Raw genomic sequence first — 17719 nt, 5'->3', positions numbered from 1 at the left:
GTTGTAGCAATCCCACAGAGTGTTTACCATGGCTTGGTTGTTCATAAAATTATTAACATGGTGGATATGGCTAGTCATGAAACACATGGTTATCCAAAGCCCATTCAACTAATTGGCACTGCTGTCTCCTATGATCATCCCAACACCCCAGCTTAGCTTTTCCCTTTTCTACTGGGCAGGTGGGCACAGTTTTAAACAAAATACTGAACAACAGGCAACTGCCATTTTTTGTATATAAAATGCCAATATACCATTGCTTTTTTTTTAAGGATTAAAAATATTACAGAAAAAAAAATCCCTCGTGCATCCTTACAGAAAAGGCAGTTGAGTAATGGCTGAGAATATTGGCAACTACTCCGTTCTAAGCTCCCTTCCTCCTAGACATATGATTTAGAGCATATGCACATATGCACCCAAACACACACAGACACAACATGAGAGGAGAAAAGAAGTATCCACAGAGATGCAACTTGTTACTTTGTTATATGGAAAAAAATATAGATTCCTCTTAAGCATTTTTTTCGGTAAGGAGACTCTCTATTAACTAACATCTCTCCAAGAATTGTTCCGAAACTAAAATGTCATAGACAAACAGTAACGTGTAAATGTGACAATGCAAAATATACAGATTCCTTTGAAATAAAAGAGAATATCACAAAATTGGCTGCATAGATGTAGCAGTGTATCACACATGGAGGGGTCAAACCAGAGGATCGGCTAGATTGGGAGTAATTAAACCATAATCCTAGTCATATAATAAGAAACTTCTTCATTACTTTTGCAAAGAAAAGCAAAGCAGAAGAGAGGGTCTGTGTGTACTTGTGCACTGTGCATATCTTGGGTCAGTGAACAAGGATCTTTAGCTTAGCATGATGTACAAATGCAGATAGTAATTACCAGAGAGTTAGACTTATGCCATCAACCTAGCAAGAAATGTCATCTCATTGCAATGTAACATGTATTCACCAGGAGAAAGGAGGGATAAATAAATAAGAGTCTAGACTGATCTGATGGCAGAAAAAAGAAGAAATTTATTTATAAAAGCAAATATGCTGGTTACCTTTATACAATCTGCACTTGTATAGTCATACACATACGCATGCATGCATGCACGCTCACACATGATGTTGATAATTTTGCTGGAATGCTAAGAGAAGCTAGGGAGGGGTGCTTTCTAAGGTTTGGAAATAGCAGGGGTAGCATAAAACAAACCAAAGTCAAGAAATGAACCCCACACCTATGTAAAAGCAGTGCATTGGTCCAGTCTGTTCAAGAGAATGGGCTAAAGGATTTTGCATAGCAGTCGCTTCAAGAGAAGACAGGAAGAAATGGCATCTTGCATTTGCATCTGTGCTGCCCTTTCTTGCTGCACTAAGTGGCCAATCAGCTCATTAACCCACAAGGTCTTCTTTTGGTGAGAAAGCCGTTTCCCCCCCAAATCTTGTCCTTGGGATTGGTGTTGCTCCACATCAGTGAGACGGCATGCCTGTGGATATTGGCTGTGCTTTTTGTGTCTTTTCTTTTCTTTATCAGGGCTTCCTATAGTGCATTCTATTTCTATTATTTTAGAATAATAGAACTCTAAGAACCTAATCAAACGAAAGCTATTCCCTATAATAATTAAGTATCTTTTTAATTAGGAGTGGTAATGGCAGTAATTACTTTTTCATATACATTCCAGAGGTAACTACCTCCCTCACCCACAAAATATTTCCTGTTGTCTTAATACATTAAAACCATTAGCACTGCAACCACAGGAGCACTGATAGATCTTTTCTTGTTTCTTGTATACAGAGAGTTTGGATGGAGAGATCCAGAACTTCCAGAAGTTATTCAGATGTTACAGCATCAGTTCCCCTCAGTACAATCTAATGCTGCTGCTTATTTACAGCATCTCTGCTTTGGCGACAATAAGATAAAAGCTGAGGTAAGAAAATCATTTAACAGGAGGCGGATATGTCTCTGCGTGTGTTCGTGTGTCTGCATCTTGCTGTTGCAATTCTGGGGTTACTTCATTAAGTCCTTCTGCGTAGTGCCTTGGTTTGAGCTGGTCTGCAGACCTGGCCCATTTTGGGGCAGACTTCATGGATTATGTTTTGGGGGAAGAAAGCAAATATGCCCTTTTTATCATAAAGTATGTGCAACTTTCAGCACTCGGTTACAAGAGTGTGTCATTCAATTTTGTTACCACTTTTGTCTAATTTTTTTCCTTACAGCTAGGTCTTGATGAGAGAGGAAAATAAGTCATCTAGTTCAGCCAGGTTAAACAGAAATAATTGGTGCTGTAAAATACCACTTTTCAAAAGCTTTTCAGTATTATTACCTTATATTAGCCTGTCTTAAGCATCCTTACTTAACAAACAAGCAGGTGACTCTGATTTTTATGGAATACGACAGCTGCCTCATCCAGGCAAATTTGTCTTGGTTTTGCTTTGGAAACTTGAAAGCAAGTGACGGACTTCTGTCATTTCTTCTTGTCAGGCATATAACATTACGTATCTTTCTACAAAGGATTATTCCAAAAAGAGATGATTTACATAGTTCACATATGGCATGGGGAGCAAAGGGGAAATCATGTTAATGCCAGCAATTATAGGAAATTTTGCCAAAAACTGTACAGGTAATCCTCACTTACCAACTACTCATTCAGTGACTGTTTGAAGTAACAACAGCCCAGAAAAACAAGACTTATGACTGCTCCTCAAAGTTGTGGCTGTTGCAGCGTCTCATGGTCACATGATTGCAATTTGGGCACTTGGCAAGTGGCTTGCATTTACAACAGTCACAGTGTCCCGTGATCATGTGATTGCCATTTGTGACCTTCACTGCTGGCTTCCAACAAGTAAAGTCAATGGGGAAACTAGCAGGAAGTCACAGGTTGAAGTCATGTGACATCATGCTTAATGACCCAGGGTGATTCACTTAACAACTGCAGCGGGAACTGATGGAACTGCCATTGTAAGTCGGCACAGTCATGTGACATTGCACTTAACAACTGTGCTGCTTAGTGATAGAGTTGCCAGGCCCTACTGCAGTCAGTTAGTGAGTAAGTGAAGTCAGTAAGTGAGAACTACCTGAAGTTGTAATTTTCTTCAAAAGGATTTTGTATTTCAAAAAGATTATTATTCTGATATGTATTATTACGTAGTATTATTATTATTATGTATATATGATATGCCCAAAGTGTTCTTTCATTCTCACAAATACTTCCTACTGAATCTTCCATTAAGATGATTATTCATCTCTTGATTTTTTTTTTGCAAAAGCAACTTAATAGGTAATGGTATCTTTTAACTGTACACCAGCAGCTCCTTTCCACTGACATTGGACCGTTCACTCTTGGGCTGTTTCTGTACATTGTTCTTTTGCCATTAACTTCAGGAAGTCCTTTAGGAGCCTTAGTGATTGAGAAGCTAATCAGTCCACTCTGCATATTAGCTTTTCTGATTAGGTCTTACGGATTGCTCTTCTGCTCTGTCAGAAATGTGCTTCTTTTGACTTCTTCCTAGAGCTGCAGTGAGTCAGCAATATCAAACTTATTTTTGAATATACTGAGCAAAGCACAGGACTTAAACTATGAAATGAGAACCTGATGCAAATGGCATGCTTCCATTTCATATGTCAAGGTTTCCTGGACTGCTTGATTTAGAATCATAGAATGTAAGAGACAAAAGGGATCTTGGTGATCATCTAGTCCAACTGCCTGTCCAGTGCACTATTACAGCATCCCTGACAGATGGCCATCTACCCTCTGTTTACATACCTCCAGCAAAGGAGTCTACCTCCTCCTGAAGCAATCTGTTCTATATTAAACAGCCCTTACGGTAAGAAATGTTTCCTAATGTCCAATCTGCTTCCTTATAATTCAAACTCATGGTTTCTTCTCTTGTCTTGTGGAACAACACTAAACAGATGCTTACTGTCTCCTACGTGACAGTCCTTCAGATACTTTTAAGACAGCTGTCATGTTTTCCTGCAGTCATCTGTTGTCTGGCTAAACATAGCCAATAATTCATAATGTTCCTTGTAAGTTTTTTCTTCCAGGAAATTTACAGGAAAATTCTCTTATAATCATGATTGCTCTCCTCTGGACATGGTCCAGTTTTTCAGTGTGCTTCCTAAAATGTAGTGCCCAGAACTGGATACAGTATTATTGATGTGGTCTAACCAGTGCAAAATAGAGAGGAAAGATTACTTCTCTTGATCTTGACACTATTTATTTATTTATTTTCCAATTTTCTATTACCGCCCATCTCCCCCAAAAACGGGGGACTCTGGACAGTTTACAATAAAATCAGGAATATACTCTGTTAATGCAGCCTAGGGTTGCATTTCCATTTTTTTCTTTTGCAGGTCAGTCACACTGTTGGCTTTTGTTCAGTGCATGAGCCACCAAAATATCCAGATACTTTTCATACACACTGTTACCAGTATATGGTGTCCCCACCATATCATTTTCTTTTTCCTATTCAGAGAAGGATTTTGCATCTGTTTCTGTGGAGATCCATCTTTTGGGTTTCTGTCCTTGTTCCAGCTGGTCAAAATCCTCCTGAACCTTGATATTATCCTCTAGCATGTTTGCTATCCCCCTACCTTTGTGTTATTCACAGATTTCATAATCATATTTTCTAACCCCTCATCCAAGTCATTTATAAATATTTTGAACAGTACAGGAGCTAGAACAGAGTACTGTGGTACATTATTTAATTACTCCTTCCATCTAGATATGGAGCCTTGTTGGGTACAGTTGTTTCTAACACTGTATCCATATAATGGTAGCACAGACCAATCCATGTGTTGCAGTCTTCTCAACTAATCAGATTTACTATGTCTACCACATTTTCATCATCAACTAAACCAGCCACTCTATGAAAAAAGGAGATCAGATTGATTTAGGAACCCTTTAGTCCAGATCTAGCTCTGTCATTAGATCAAGTACAGCAACTGCTTCAAGCACAAATGCTAAAAAACAGGGAATGACAGCAAGGTTTTGAAAAATATAATTTGTTGCCCTGCCCTATATGGGGCTGCAGTCAGACATGGTAAAAGAGGCTGTTTCATTATGAGTGCTGAAATAAAATTCTGATACTAGTTCAGTTCACTTTTGAATATGAAATGGAAGGAAGAGGGGTTGTTATTCATTTTGGGAGCAAAATGTTTGGGGCAGCCATGCTTTAGCCTTGTTTCAGATCAATGCAGCTGTGACACTTATACTATAGCTTAACTTATATACCTTTTTTGGTTTTAACATTATTTCCTCATTTATTAAATTATTTTCTCTACTGAACTCCTTTGTGCAATTTGCAGAAAATGCCTGCTTCAGAATCACGATTAGAAATACAGGTAGTCCTCGCTTACTGACCGCTCCATCTGCCACCATTCAAAGTTACGATGGTGTTCAAAAAATAACTTTATGGCCAATTTACAACTATTTACAACCTTTGCGTTTATGTCCCTCAGTCACATGATCACCATTACAGTCGGTACGCAGTGTCCTGTGCCTGACCTGTGGTTTTTTCTTTTTCCCCCCTTGCAGAGCAGACAGATTGGAGAGGCGGGGATTGCAAGAGAGTAAGCTGTTTGCAGTTCTACATATCGAAAGCAGTGCAGTCGCACCTGCAGCCCAGGGCTGGGAGCCACAGACACACTACATAAACAGCTTCTCCAAGTTCCCTGCTCTGTGAGTGGGGGTGGGGGGAGAAGCAAGCAATTTCTCCTTTGATTCCCTTTCCTCCCCCCTCGCAGAGCAGAGAGATTGGAGAGGGATTTCAAGAGAGCAAGCTGTTTGCTCTTCTACACATTGACAGCAGTGCGATCACAGGGGCAGCGGGAAAGGGTCAGGCAAAGGAGAAATTGCCTACAGAAATTGCTTGCTTTTTTTCTCTCCCCCCCCACCCCCACCACTACAGAGCAGAGAGATTGGAGAGGAAGAGATTTCAAGACAGTACTGTAAGCTGTTTGTGTAGTATGCCTGTGGCTTCCAGCCCTGGGCTGCCAGAGCGATTGCATTGCTTTTGATGGGTACAAGACAGTAAGCAGGCACTGGAGTATTCCAAATGGCAGGGGAGTGGTTAGGAGGCAAACAAAAGCCAGAGGTGTGAAACTGGCTGCAGTAGTAGTCTTGTCTCTTTCCAGCCAGAAAGCACAGTGGTAGTCATGTGATTTCCCACTTAACTACCGCTTCACTTAGCAGGGGAGTTGCCGGTCCCAGTTAGGGCCGCTAAGTGAGGACTGCCTGTATAAGTAATACCAAAATAATATTTCTCAATAATAAATAAAAGTTACTGTTAAGAACTAGTGATAAAAGTTCTTTTGCATTTCAGTCTGATTTTTGAATTGCTGGGTTTTTTTTAGTAAGACTCCCACTCAGAAACAAAAGGAAAGACTGTATTTTGAAATACATTGTTACTGTTTTGGTGGCTGCTTTGCTGATGGATTAAATTCTTGGCTACCAACATATTAAAAGGGCATTTGGCTGAGACGATGATTGCTTCCTGGACAGATGCCTCAAGTTGGTTGCTTAGGTGTCAGGAACCATTTTTGTATTCACAAAACACTGTTTATGTTTGCTTTTATTGATTTCATTTGGAAGGCATTTAATTTTTCTTTTCCAAACTTGTATTGATGCCTGAATAATTTAAGTGGACTAAACGATTCTGATTAGGAATTGCTGTATTAGAAAGATCCAGTTCATTATTCTAGTATTATATTCAGTTTTGCCATCTCTTTTTTTTTTTTATCTTTTCTTTCTGGACTGGATTACATACTTCTGCTTCTTCCTAAGAACTGAAGCTACAGTGAATGGAGGCAGAAAGGCATAGCAAAAATCCAAACTAAGAATGCATTGTTTGAATAATTTTCAAGCCCAGAATTAATACAGGAACAAAGTATGTCAGAAATTACCCCAGCTGAGCCAGGACAAAAAAAAAAAAAAAGTCTGGTTTGTTATCAGACTAAAGGCTCCTCTAGACCAACATTCTTTTTGTATCCTTGCCAACCAGCAGCTGGTATAAAAGGTTGTGCTGCCTGTGTCAGTATGAAGACAACATAATACAATCAAACTTTTATTCTTAGATTAAGAAATAACTCATTTTCATTTAATATGCAATAAAACACAACATTTTATGCTGCTATATCACATAAAATTTATTTCCCAACCCTTCTGCAAAAAATTCAAAGCACTCTTTATTTTGGTTTTTCTCATTTAATCCACACAAATAGTAAGAATTATATTAGGTTAAAAGAATAGTTTTGAAGCTGAACCTTGATTTTCACTGCCCAGTCTAACTCTCTAACTCATTTTTGACCTGTACTCGATCTTAAAACCTTAGAAACATTATGAACAGTTCATTTATTAAATGATTACTGGTGGCATTAGTCAGTATTATTTGCAATTCATTTCAGAGCATTCCATCAACAATTGGGATTAGATTTTACAAAAGTCACATTTGCTGGTCCAGATATGGTCAGACTGAAGTTCTTGTGACTGTAGAAGAAATTAAAATTAAACCTACTCCTTCTTTGAATTCCATAGTTCTGCAAACATGAAGAATTGATGGCAAGTTCTTTGCAAAACAGTGGCCAGACAAGAAGGCATTAAAAGACCTGTAATAGCCCTTGTGCTTCTTGTTTTTCACTTGTTTTTAAAAAATAATTCAATGGAACTTCAAATTTCTTAATTTGATTTGAGCTCAGCATAATTTCATCCCATCCCAGCCCCTATTTTGTCCAATTGGCAGAGTTATTTATGCATAAAAGGATGTTCAGGCTTGAGGCTTAGGGCTTTGGGTGAGGATTCCAGATTTCACTCCAAATGTTAATCCTGAATTGTTACTTTTAATGCAAGAGCAGTGATCATATTGTTTTTAGTTAATCTAATTGAAATGAAACCAAATTTAGTGTCGGTCCTTGCCTTATGTAATTCTTTGACCTGTCCTTGACTAAACTTTCACTCATGGTTGAAAGTCCATAAAGTCCAAGTAGGTCCTGAATCTGAAAACAATTGCATATTTGTCATGTGCAAAATAATGTATTTGATTTTGAACAAGAAAAGTCGGGTAAAAATTCCTGCTCATTTATGAAATTTATGTGTCACCATGTTTCAGCTGGACTTGTGTCATACAGTTGTGAGAATAAAATAGGACTGCACCTTATGCCATCCTTAGCTCTGCGTAGCTAATCAGTGTGGGGATGATAAGAGTTGTAGTCCTCCACATCTGAAATAGACCAAATTATGAAAACACACTGAGTATGAGCAAGAAATGGATTCCAGATGCCAAGCAATGAAGATAAAGGGAAATCTTTTGTGGTGACTTCCACTAAGATCTGTAGTACTAAGAATCGTGTGAATGTACGCTTTGTATGTGTGTGTGAAAACTGCTACATACCTCTGTAAAAATGGCCTTTTTCTGTTTCTAGCCCATTATTTTAATCTGTGTTTGTGTGTGTGTGTGTGTGTGTGTGTATGCATGCACAAATTAATTGTAGATGGTAATCCATTTCTGCATAACAAGGTAGCCCTTACATCACAGAGCTTGATTGAAAAAAAGCAGAAATTATATTGGAAGGCTGAAAACCAGCTAGATTGATATGGTAGAAATGATACGCCATGTGAACTGGTGATAGGCTACATAGGAAAAGTCTCCAGCTTAGAAGACTTTTTAAAAGATGAAATTGAGAGATAGGTCTTACACTACCTTACTAAGAAGGAAAACAAGGAGAAGAACAGTGAAAAGGAGCATACATTTAGTTGAGAACTTTTTTTAAAAAGGGACTTTTGTAAAACACAGAGGTCATTCTTTTGAAGTAACTTCTCATGGTTTTAAAGTAATCTAGCTCTTCTGTATGAGATCACTCTACAAAAGGATCGCATTGCACGGTTTCACATGCCAGCATCATTTTGTCGTGATGGAAAATGGCAGCAGGCCATCAGTGGCAATGATATAACAGGTCACAAAGGTTTCTGGCTCCAGTGACTTTCTCCTATATGCTAGGAAATTAATTTCACCCATGAAAGCCACAGTGGCAGCAGACTGGGTAGGGAGGCAAAATAAGGGGGCAGTGACTAGTGAACTATCCATTCTATTTCTCTGCCTGCCTTCCATCCTTAACAAACACTTTTATAAGTGAGAATATTGCTTTCATTGACTTCATGCATCTTTGCCCATCATTTTATAGTAACAAAAGTAATTAGAATGAATGCAGGATAGAAACTAGAAATATTTTCTCCCATTCCTTTTCTACTGATTTCAGTATAGCAGGCCAGCCCAACTTTTGGCCTACAGGCTAATTTTCACCAGCAATACATGGTCTGTCATTCTCCCATTTATCTTACTTGGAGGCAGTCAACAAAAGAGCCACAGATGGGCGATGGTCAGCTTGGACAATTACAAACTGTCTGTTCAAGCCTTCTGTAAATTGTAAGTAAAACCAGGATTTATGTTGTTGGGTTTTCTTAAAGGGGTGGGGTGGGGGGGAGAAGGGATACGTTATCAGAAGCCACAGTTAGCATCACATTTAATCACAGCAAATGACTGCTTTTCTGCACTGCTAAAAAGTTAGTCTGTGTGAATGTCTCTACTCTTGATCTGATTCTTCCAACATATAACAACATACAGGCATTTCTTTCCTCCACCTATGTATTTCTATGTTCTTGACCCCCTCAATAATCTATATACATTCATAAAGGAGCTTTTATTTTATTTTGTTCTTCTTTCATTGAGTTAGGCTGTATATTCTTCTCAATAAACTGCATTAAAATTGCAACATTAAACAATCCCATTACAAGGACTTGCTGAATTTGCAAGGTTTCCATTGTCTAGTTCATCTATCTTGTATTTATCCAGAATGAATGTCCTAAAACGTTAGTTTTAATTACAATCTTTATTTTAATTATAACCATTATTACACCAACTGAGACTTTTATTTCTTTTTCATTGAAAAGACATACCTAAATTTCTGTTATTTTGCCATCAGTTGAGCCTGTTGAAATTAGCATGTTCTTCTTTCCCCTATTTTTTTTAAAGAAGTATTCTATTTTTTAAAAAAGTGAACAGTTCATATTACTGTTTTGTTTTGACCTCTGAAACCATCGTTACACAGACTCACTGAAGATGTTATGATACAGTCATGAGCATTCCCATAGACTTACTTATTTACTTCTTCCCCTTTCTTCCTTTTTCGGGGGGTGGGATGGAGTTAAATTTGTATCAATTTTAATGCTGATTAAGATGATAAACCAAGAGCTTGATTTTTAAAAACTAGGCTGTATATATTAATTGTATCATGATTGCATCTACATTGCCCCAATAATATATATCATATAACCAAATCAAATACATGTAATAAAAGTTTACCTTTTCCCTGTTTATTCTGCCTCCATTTTGCTTGTTCTGTTGTATCTAGATTTAGATTGCAGGCTCTTTCAGTTTTTGTACAGCACCATGAATATACATAGTGTTATGAAATTAATGAAAATGATGATGAATGTTGAACTGAGAAGCCTCAGGATGTATTATGTCAGCACTAGATCATAATTTATCTGTAATGGCAAAACCAGGTCAGCTTAGGCAATTTAGTCAAGCATGCTGATGTCACACAATTCAAGAGGCACTAGTGCCTCCATTAAGTATATCCCCAGTGGCATCAGGTGGGAGAGTACGTGGGATTGAGAGAAAGAGGAAACCTCTTGAGCATGTATGGAAGTGATGTGGCCGGTCTCTCTCACTGCATTTGAACGTCAAGAGATTTTGTTATTTACAGCCAAAGGCCAACTGGATAAAATGCTTAACAACAGTGAGCAATAATGAAAAAAACAATAAACCATGTATAGGAGAATACAACAGCATAATGTTTCATTGCATCTTCCACACACACACACACACACACATCCATGCCCAACCATTCCTTCTGATGAGATGAGCAGGGAACAAGCCATTGCCTCACTTCAGTGAAGCAGTCAACACCCATGTGTTGATTCACTGTAATTCATTCAGCTTCCCTCTAGCTATTCTTTTTAGCAACACATTACCAAGTTAGCTCCTGTGGCCATCTTAATCACGCTTTATAAAACATATTTAGCAGTCATGATTATTTCATTAAAAGTATTGTGGTTTTCCTTTGACATTATTTTTAATTTCATATTTTGAGATTTGAAAAACAGTCAAGGTGTTCACACTAATATCACTTTAAATACTTAAGTATTGAAGGTGAAATGTAGTACCTTTCTCAGCTGCAGTTTAAATTGGATTTATATTCTGTTGTTCTACTTATTTACTTACCTAAATATTTTATGCCACGCTTCATTTATACAGATTCTGAAGTGGTTTACAACAGTTTAATAAAGCAGAGCTATAAAATGAAACTGTCCAATAAAATGGCCAAGAAAATTACTGGAGTTAATGGCTGGGAAAAGCCATCAGGGAAAGACATTCTTAAAACATATTTGGATTGAGGTCTGGTGTATTACAGGGGGTGGGTAATTCCAAACTATATGCAGGCAGGCTTTTAATTTTCAGTTCATTTTTTTTCATCCCACTTTGCTAAAGAGGCTAACCTATATGAAAATATAGCATGTTTCAATGAATACTTGAGAGTTACGTATGACACAGCAAGGCAAATATAAGTATCTAGAGTATGGTTTTTAAAGGGAAAAAGAACTGACAATAGAATTGAAATCAGAGACACCCACAAAAATTTAAATGTCTATAAATACTGTACATTAGTTAGAGTATGAAAAAGGGGAAGTTGGAAACTAATAATGTTTTTAGTAGATATTTTTCTTTTTTTCCCCTCTTTTTTGTATTTTTAAATAACACATAGTAGAGATTTTGGCACTTAGGTCAGAAATTTAAATTCTTACTTACATTGTTAAAATAATTTAATGTACTTAAATGTAATTTCATGTTTTCTATGGTTGATTTCTAAGCAAAGATACACTGAGCACTAACTGTACAATCTTGATAATTTTTTTTGTTCTCTGATAGATATGATACGTCTGTACTATTTTTCTTTTCCTCTCTTTTTGCTTGTTCCCTCTTTTTTATTTAAAAAAATGATTAAGAAATAAATTTCAACAAAAAAAATCCAGGGGGTGAGGAAAGAGATTTATGTAGGCCTTAGTTATTGAACATGTTCTATACCTAGAAAGCAGCAATATGTTCTTTCGTATGGTATTTCATATGGGAACCCTTTGAACTGTTCCAGTCAGCTTGATTAGAAATCAAGCTTGGTATTATTTATTGATCGTTGGTTTGGGTATTTATTGTTATTTTTGCTGCTGTTTTTCACTTCTCACAAATGTTTTATTATTTGGTTATTCTTTTTACCGTTTTTAATAGTATGCTGGGCATTTTGAATAACTGCTTTTTGTTGTGGGTGGGAAAGCAGAGTGTGTGTGTGTGTGTGTGTGTGTGTGTGTATGTATGTGTGTATATATATATATATATATATATATAATAATAATATGCATACACACTTAGCCCAGAAAGTTTTAACGTTTGCATATTTATACAGTAGGTACATGTTGAAGGCTGAATTTACTCCATTCTTTAAAAATAAAGCTCTATTGTCAAGCAAGCTAAATTTTGCACCCTGGAAATAACTAATTTTAGAATTTGAAAGTTGAGCTGGGGAAGCATGAGAATAGGAAGATCAACACCATTGTGCTGTATCTCCTCTTCAGTTCCTTTATATTAAGCTGGTTCCACTTTCTGATTAAACATCACTGGAACTTTTGGTTCTGGTGATGTCTGCAGGTCAAATGTCAAATCCCATATGGTCTAAATTTGGTTAGAGTTTGTCAGCTTATTTTAGGCTATGTGTGATGGCAGTGTTCTAAAAATATATTAAATATTATGACTTGAACTTCAAAAGTTTAATTTTGTTAGGTCTCATCAAGGCAGACGACTCCTGGTGACTGTATGGACAAACATGACTTCTTTCAGGTAGTAGTCTGTAGCTCTTTCAGGGGCATTCCAGTATTCTCTTTGATCCCATCCATCCACATTATTCATTGTTTTCTGTGTCCTTCAATCTTGCCAAGTACAGTCTTTTTTGCTAATCCATCATCCACTGACCTCATACACTTACTGTATATATGAGTTTCTTCTTACTGATCATTGCCTCAGAGCAGCAGTCAGCTTTTTTTGGTTCGGGAGTGATTGGTGCTCTTAGTAACTGTCTCCCAATCCATAATTCCAATGTATCAGTCTTCTTTCTTGTGTTCTTTCTTGGTATTCAGCTTTTACAGCTATACAGTACCCACAGAAGTCTGATTTGTCCACAGCTCCAGCCTCAATTCCCAATACTTTCTCAAACATAAAATACACATGCAGTTTCACCCAAATTATTAGATATATTTATGACGTTGGAGCACATTAATCTTTATCTTTTGCCAATATCGTTCCAAGATATAGTTGTGTAATTCAGCATTAAACACAGCACCTTGAAGCATATCTTTTAGCAATGCTTCCAAAAGACTGAAGTATAATTTCTCATTCATCTTAGTAAATTAGTTCATGCAGCAATTATGTGACATTTGGTTCTTTAGATGATGATAAAGTGCATACTTCATTTCATGTGCAACCTTTCCATTTTTCAACTTAAGGAACTAATAAATGTCATCATGTGCAATGTAGTATTTAGGCTAAAGCTAAATATACACTATATCTCGAAAGGGAAATGATATTTTATTGTTTGTTCCAGGTCAGTTATCATCATTTTGTAAATTAAGAATTCATAAAATCATTAGAATGCAAGTAATATTAACACCACATACAGCAGATCCTTTTGAATGAAAATTATTACTTAGAATAATGAGTTGTGTAAGTCATGAAGCACCATTATGAAATTATGCAGTGAACTCACTTTTCAGGTATAACATCTATAAGAGAAGATAAGCAGATGTAAGTCAGGGGGGTAAAGCAGCTGTAAAAAATTATTATTTTTTAATACAAATCTGAATAATTTTTGCCTTATGTGATCTTTTATTATTTTCTGTCCCTCAGTCTTATAAAATGTTCCAGCATCTACTAAAATCTCTTCTTTTCATGAAACTACTGTCAGAACAACTTATAATGTAAGATATATTATAAATGTCATAAATTTACTCTATAGAAGGTTGAAGTGTGAAAGAAATTTTCACATTTTTGTTACAGCCAATTTCAAACTTTGGTGAACACTTAAGCTGCACTTGAGTTTTGCTGGTGTTCCCATTGCTGGTACTTCCCAAACCGTTTCCTAATACTTGGCTTAATAAGAGTCAAGCATTACTCCTAGGGACAATTACAGTGACTTTTGGTAACTTTCCCTTAGTTTTTACCTCACTCCAAACAAACGTGGAAAGCCAAACAACAGCTGCTGATGTTGCAAATAATGCCTCCTTCTGACTTACTTAGAAACATGAGGAAAACATGGGGGAGGGGGGACACTTCAATGCTAGGCTTCTTTGTCATTTACTACAAAATTACTCTTACTTGCCAGAGGCAATTAGGACAGTGACCTTTTACATGACTGGGTACATTATTTCCTTATAAAGCATTCAGCCAGCTTCTTTCCCAATTTTAAACTATTATTGTCTTTGGTTCATTGTATTTTCTCCATGACTGCCCTTCATTCTGATAGCTTTCATCCTGTGTTGAAGGCTCTAGAGGGTACATGCAATAATGGACAAAACTGTTTTGATTTGGTTTCTTCCTGGCTAGTGGGAAAAAGGAGAAGATTCAATAAGCCCTTCCTTTTTCTATATAACCATATTGCTTTGATGGAAAAAGGAATTTCCAAGCGATTTTCCTTTTGATATACTTCTGCATGGGAAAGCAACGTTTTTCTTTCTTATCCAGGGTACCTTGTTGTAAACAATGGTAGTGCCTATGATCTACCAACATTGTAGAAATGAAAACCAAAGCACAGTTCAGAATTTCTGATATTAATTTTACAAACTCAGGACTATTGTTTGCACTCTTCTCATTGTACATTCTTGAAGAGATGCTTCTGAAACAACATGTGTTGGTAAAGTGATCATTGCAGGATTACAGTCAGTTATGTGAACTATCACCTTATGTTCAAAAATCCCTTTTGTGTATCTCTCTCTTGGCTAAGCCATTAAATCAGTGTGCTTTAAAAATTCTATTACCATTATCAGATTTCCTAGGAAGCTGAATCTTTCTGAAGTCTTGGGTGGACTACACTTACCTTTAAATCATTCTCTGAAGCAAAAAGTCTTTCTTTTTTTACTAGACACAACTGTGACTAGTTAAAACAGGCAAAAGTAGTATCAAAACATGTTGTGGCATTCAAACCCTTAACACTTTTCTATATCAGAGCTTGTAAAATATTTGCTTAACAAAAATATCTCAACCACACAGTGATCAGAAGCATCTGAGCTTTACATTTCAGAGGTGGCTTTAGCATATGTTCTACTTTTTTTACTCTTCCTAAACTAATATTTACTTAATAGTTTATGACCTATGTTTGCTATTTCTAGTGGATGATGTGAGGTAACACCATCATCAAATATTCTATCAAGCATGATTATCAATGTATACATTCCTGAAGTAGACTCAGATAGATAGATTCATATTCCTAATATCTGGAAGATCCGTGCAGTGATACTTCTCACAACTTTTCCACCACTTCCTAGAGGTTGGCTGTCTGTCAAGAAATATACTGTAGATATGACCTTGGGAATGGTGAAGGAATGAGCAAGCTATTCAAAGAAACTCTGAAAAAAGATTACTCAGTCCCGAGAAAGAAGAAAGCATGAAAAAGGAACTCCGACTAACCCCATTATTTTGTTTAGAGAGAGAAATGTGGATAGGCTTTCAAGATTCTGTTATTCAATTGTAGTTATTCTAGTCTAAATAGCTTTCCTGGAATCCTTACCATGGCTGATTCTTGACCTTGCCTATTTCAAAGGACTTATACTATCTAAGACTCAACCAGGAATTTACAAATTTAATACCCTCATTTTATTGTGTTTCCTATCTCTGAGTTCCATTGATACAGTCTGCAAATATCAGGGGCAGCATTAAGGTAAGGAATGTAGGATGCTTTCTGTCAAATTAGCTTGTCATTTCTTCCCCAAGAGTATTTTTCTGTATGCCATTGACCTGTGTGACCAAATGCTTTGTCTTGACAATTTTCTGTAGTTGATTCACTAATATTCTCATCCAATTAAATCATGCAGGTGGTGCTTCCTATGGTAAAATTAAACCCCAATACATATTTAACCTGGGGAGGATTAGAGTACTTCAGAACAAATTTTCTTTTATTGAAGGCAGAGTCGACAGGTTTAACCAACCTTGTTCCAATTCAATTGTTCCAACTGAATTGTTCCAATTCAGAGCTGTCCATGAAGTTGCTGCCCTAATTTGTTTCTCTGGATATCCGGCATGCTGCAAATGATGGCACTGCAGCAGCCGCATGCCAAAAAAAAATGGGGGGAGACTTTTGTCAGTTATGTAAAGTATCAGGTTCAGTGACTGTGCTTAAAACCAGAGTGACCCTTGCAAGTAACTAACCCTATTAGTCACCTTAATCAAAGCATCTTAGGAATGATTAAATTATTTTACAAAAAAATCATATATTTTACCATTTTTCCCCTCATTCTTGCTGTTCTCTTATCCTGATCCCTTGGTTTGCAGAGTTTGGTGAGCTGTTAGGCTTAATAACTGCTTTATATTAAGGAGAAGATCAGTGAATTAATCTCTTATACTTCACTGAATTTTCTGCACACCGAGCAGTTCGAAAACATGCAAATGTGAGTAGATTAATTGATACCGCTTCGGCGGGAAGGTAACGGCGTTCCGTGAGTCATGCTGGCCACATGACCCGGAAGTGTCCTATGGACAACGCCGGCTCCAAGGCTTTGAAACGGAGATGAGCACCGCCCCCTAGAGTCGGACACGACTGGACTTTACGTCAAGGGAAACCTTTACCTTTACCTACTTCACTGAATTAATCTTAGTATTTCTGCTTTGGTGCTGGAAATCAATTCCATATCATTCAAGAACATTTATTATTTATTTATGGTCCCAGACAAATAAAACACAAATGCAATACTTCAAAGTACAATAAAGTCAAATCTAAAATAATTAGTACTAAAAAAAAGTGTTGCTAACTGACTTTGGCAAGCCACAGCTATGGCTTGGCAAAGAACTTGGCAACCTTTTTGGTGATTGCCCATGTTTGAAATTGTAGAATAAGTTTGGTAACCTCTTGGTCAGAAAAACAACTAAGACTTCTGACAATTGGGTTTATGAGTACCAGACCCCATGAGTGATACAATGGACAGTTTAGCAATACGTGAGTTACTGACTTGAATTCTGTGTCTGAACACATATTTAGGGCTCTAACAGAAAGTTTGCTCAGTTGATTACTCCAGCAGGTGGAAGGCTGGAAGTGGATGCCTAGATACTTGGAAAGTCTTAACTTGATCAAACGGCCTTTTTATTAATTTCTCATCTAACAGGGGATTTGAAATACTTTTTAGAGAATATTAAAACCTTGGTCTTTGGATAGTTAAGTTTAAGAAATTCCCTAGAAAATAAGATGCTAATGCAGGTAGGCATCTACAAGGGCTGATCTGAGTTACAGATTGCTGGATTTACTTTATAAATTTAATTTTAATTCAAAACCATTCTTGGACTACCATTTTGTACATGAAATTGTGTCACATCCAAAACTGAGTTTTAAAGTCCATATTTTAACAAGATGTGTA

General features: G+C 36.9%; 1 protein-coding gene across 1 annotated transcript in view; it reads left to right on the top strand.

Annotated features, from left to right (window-relative positions):
* The window catches only part of CTNND2 (catenin delta 2), a 246117-nt gene that overhangs the window by 110036 nt on the left and 118362 nt on the right, over positions 1 to 17719 (top strand). The window contains exon 5 of the mRNA XM_063299934.1: positions 1795 to 1927. Coding sequence (XP_063156004.1) covers positions 1795 to 1927 — 133 coding nt within the window. The remainder of the gene's footprint in view (positions 1 to 1794; positions 1928 to 17719) is intronic.

This window comes from Candoia aspera, chromosome 3, assembly GCF_035149785.1.
Source record: "Candoia aspera isolate rCanAsp1 chromosome 3, rCanAsp1.hap2, whole genome shotgun sequence".
NCBI lineage: Eukaryota > Metazoa > Chordata > Lepidosauria > Squamata > Boidae > Candoia > Candoia aspera.
The sequence above is the reverse complement of the archived record's forward strand: the minus strand, read 5'-3'. Positions and strand labels throughout refer to the sequence as shown.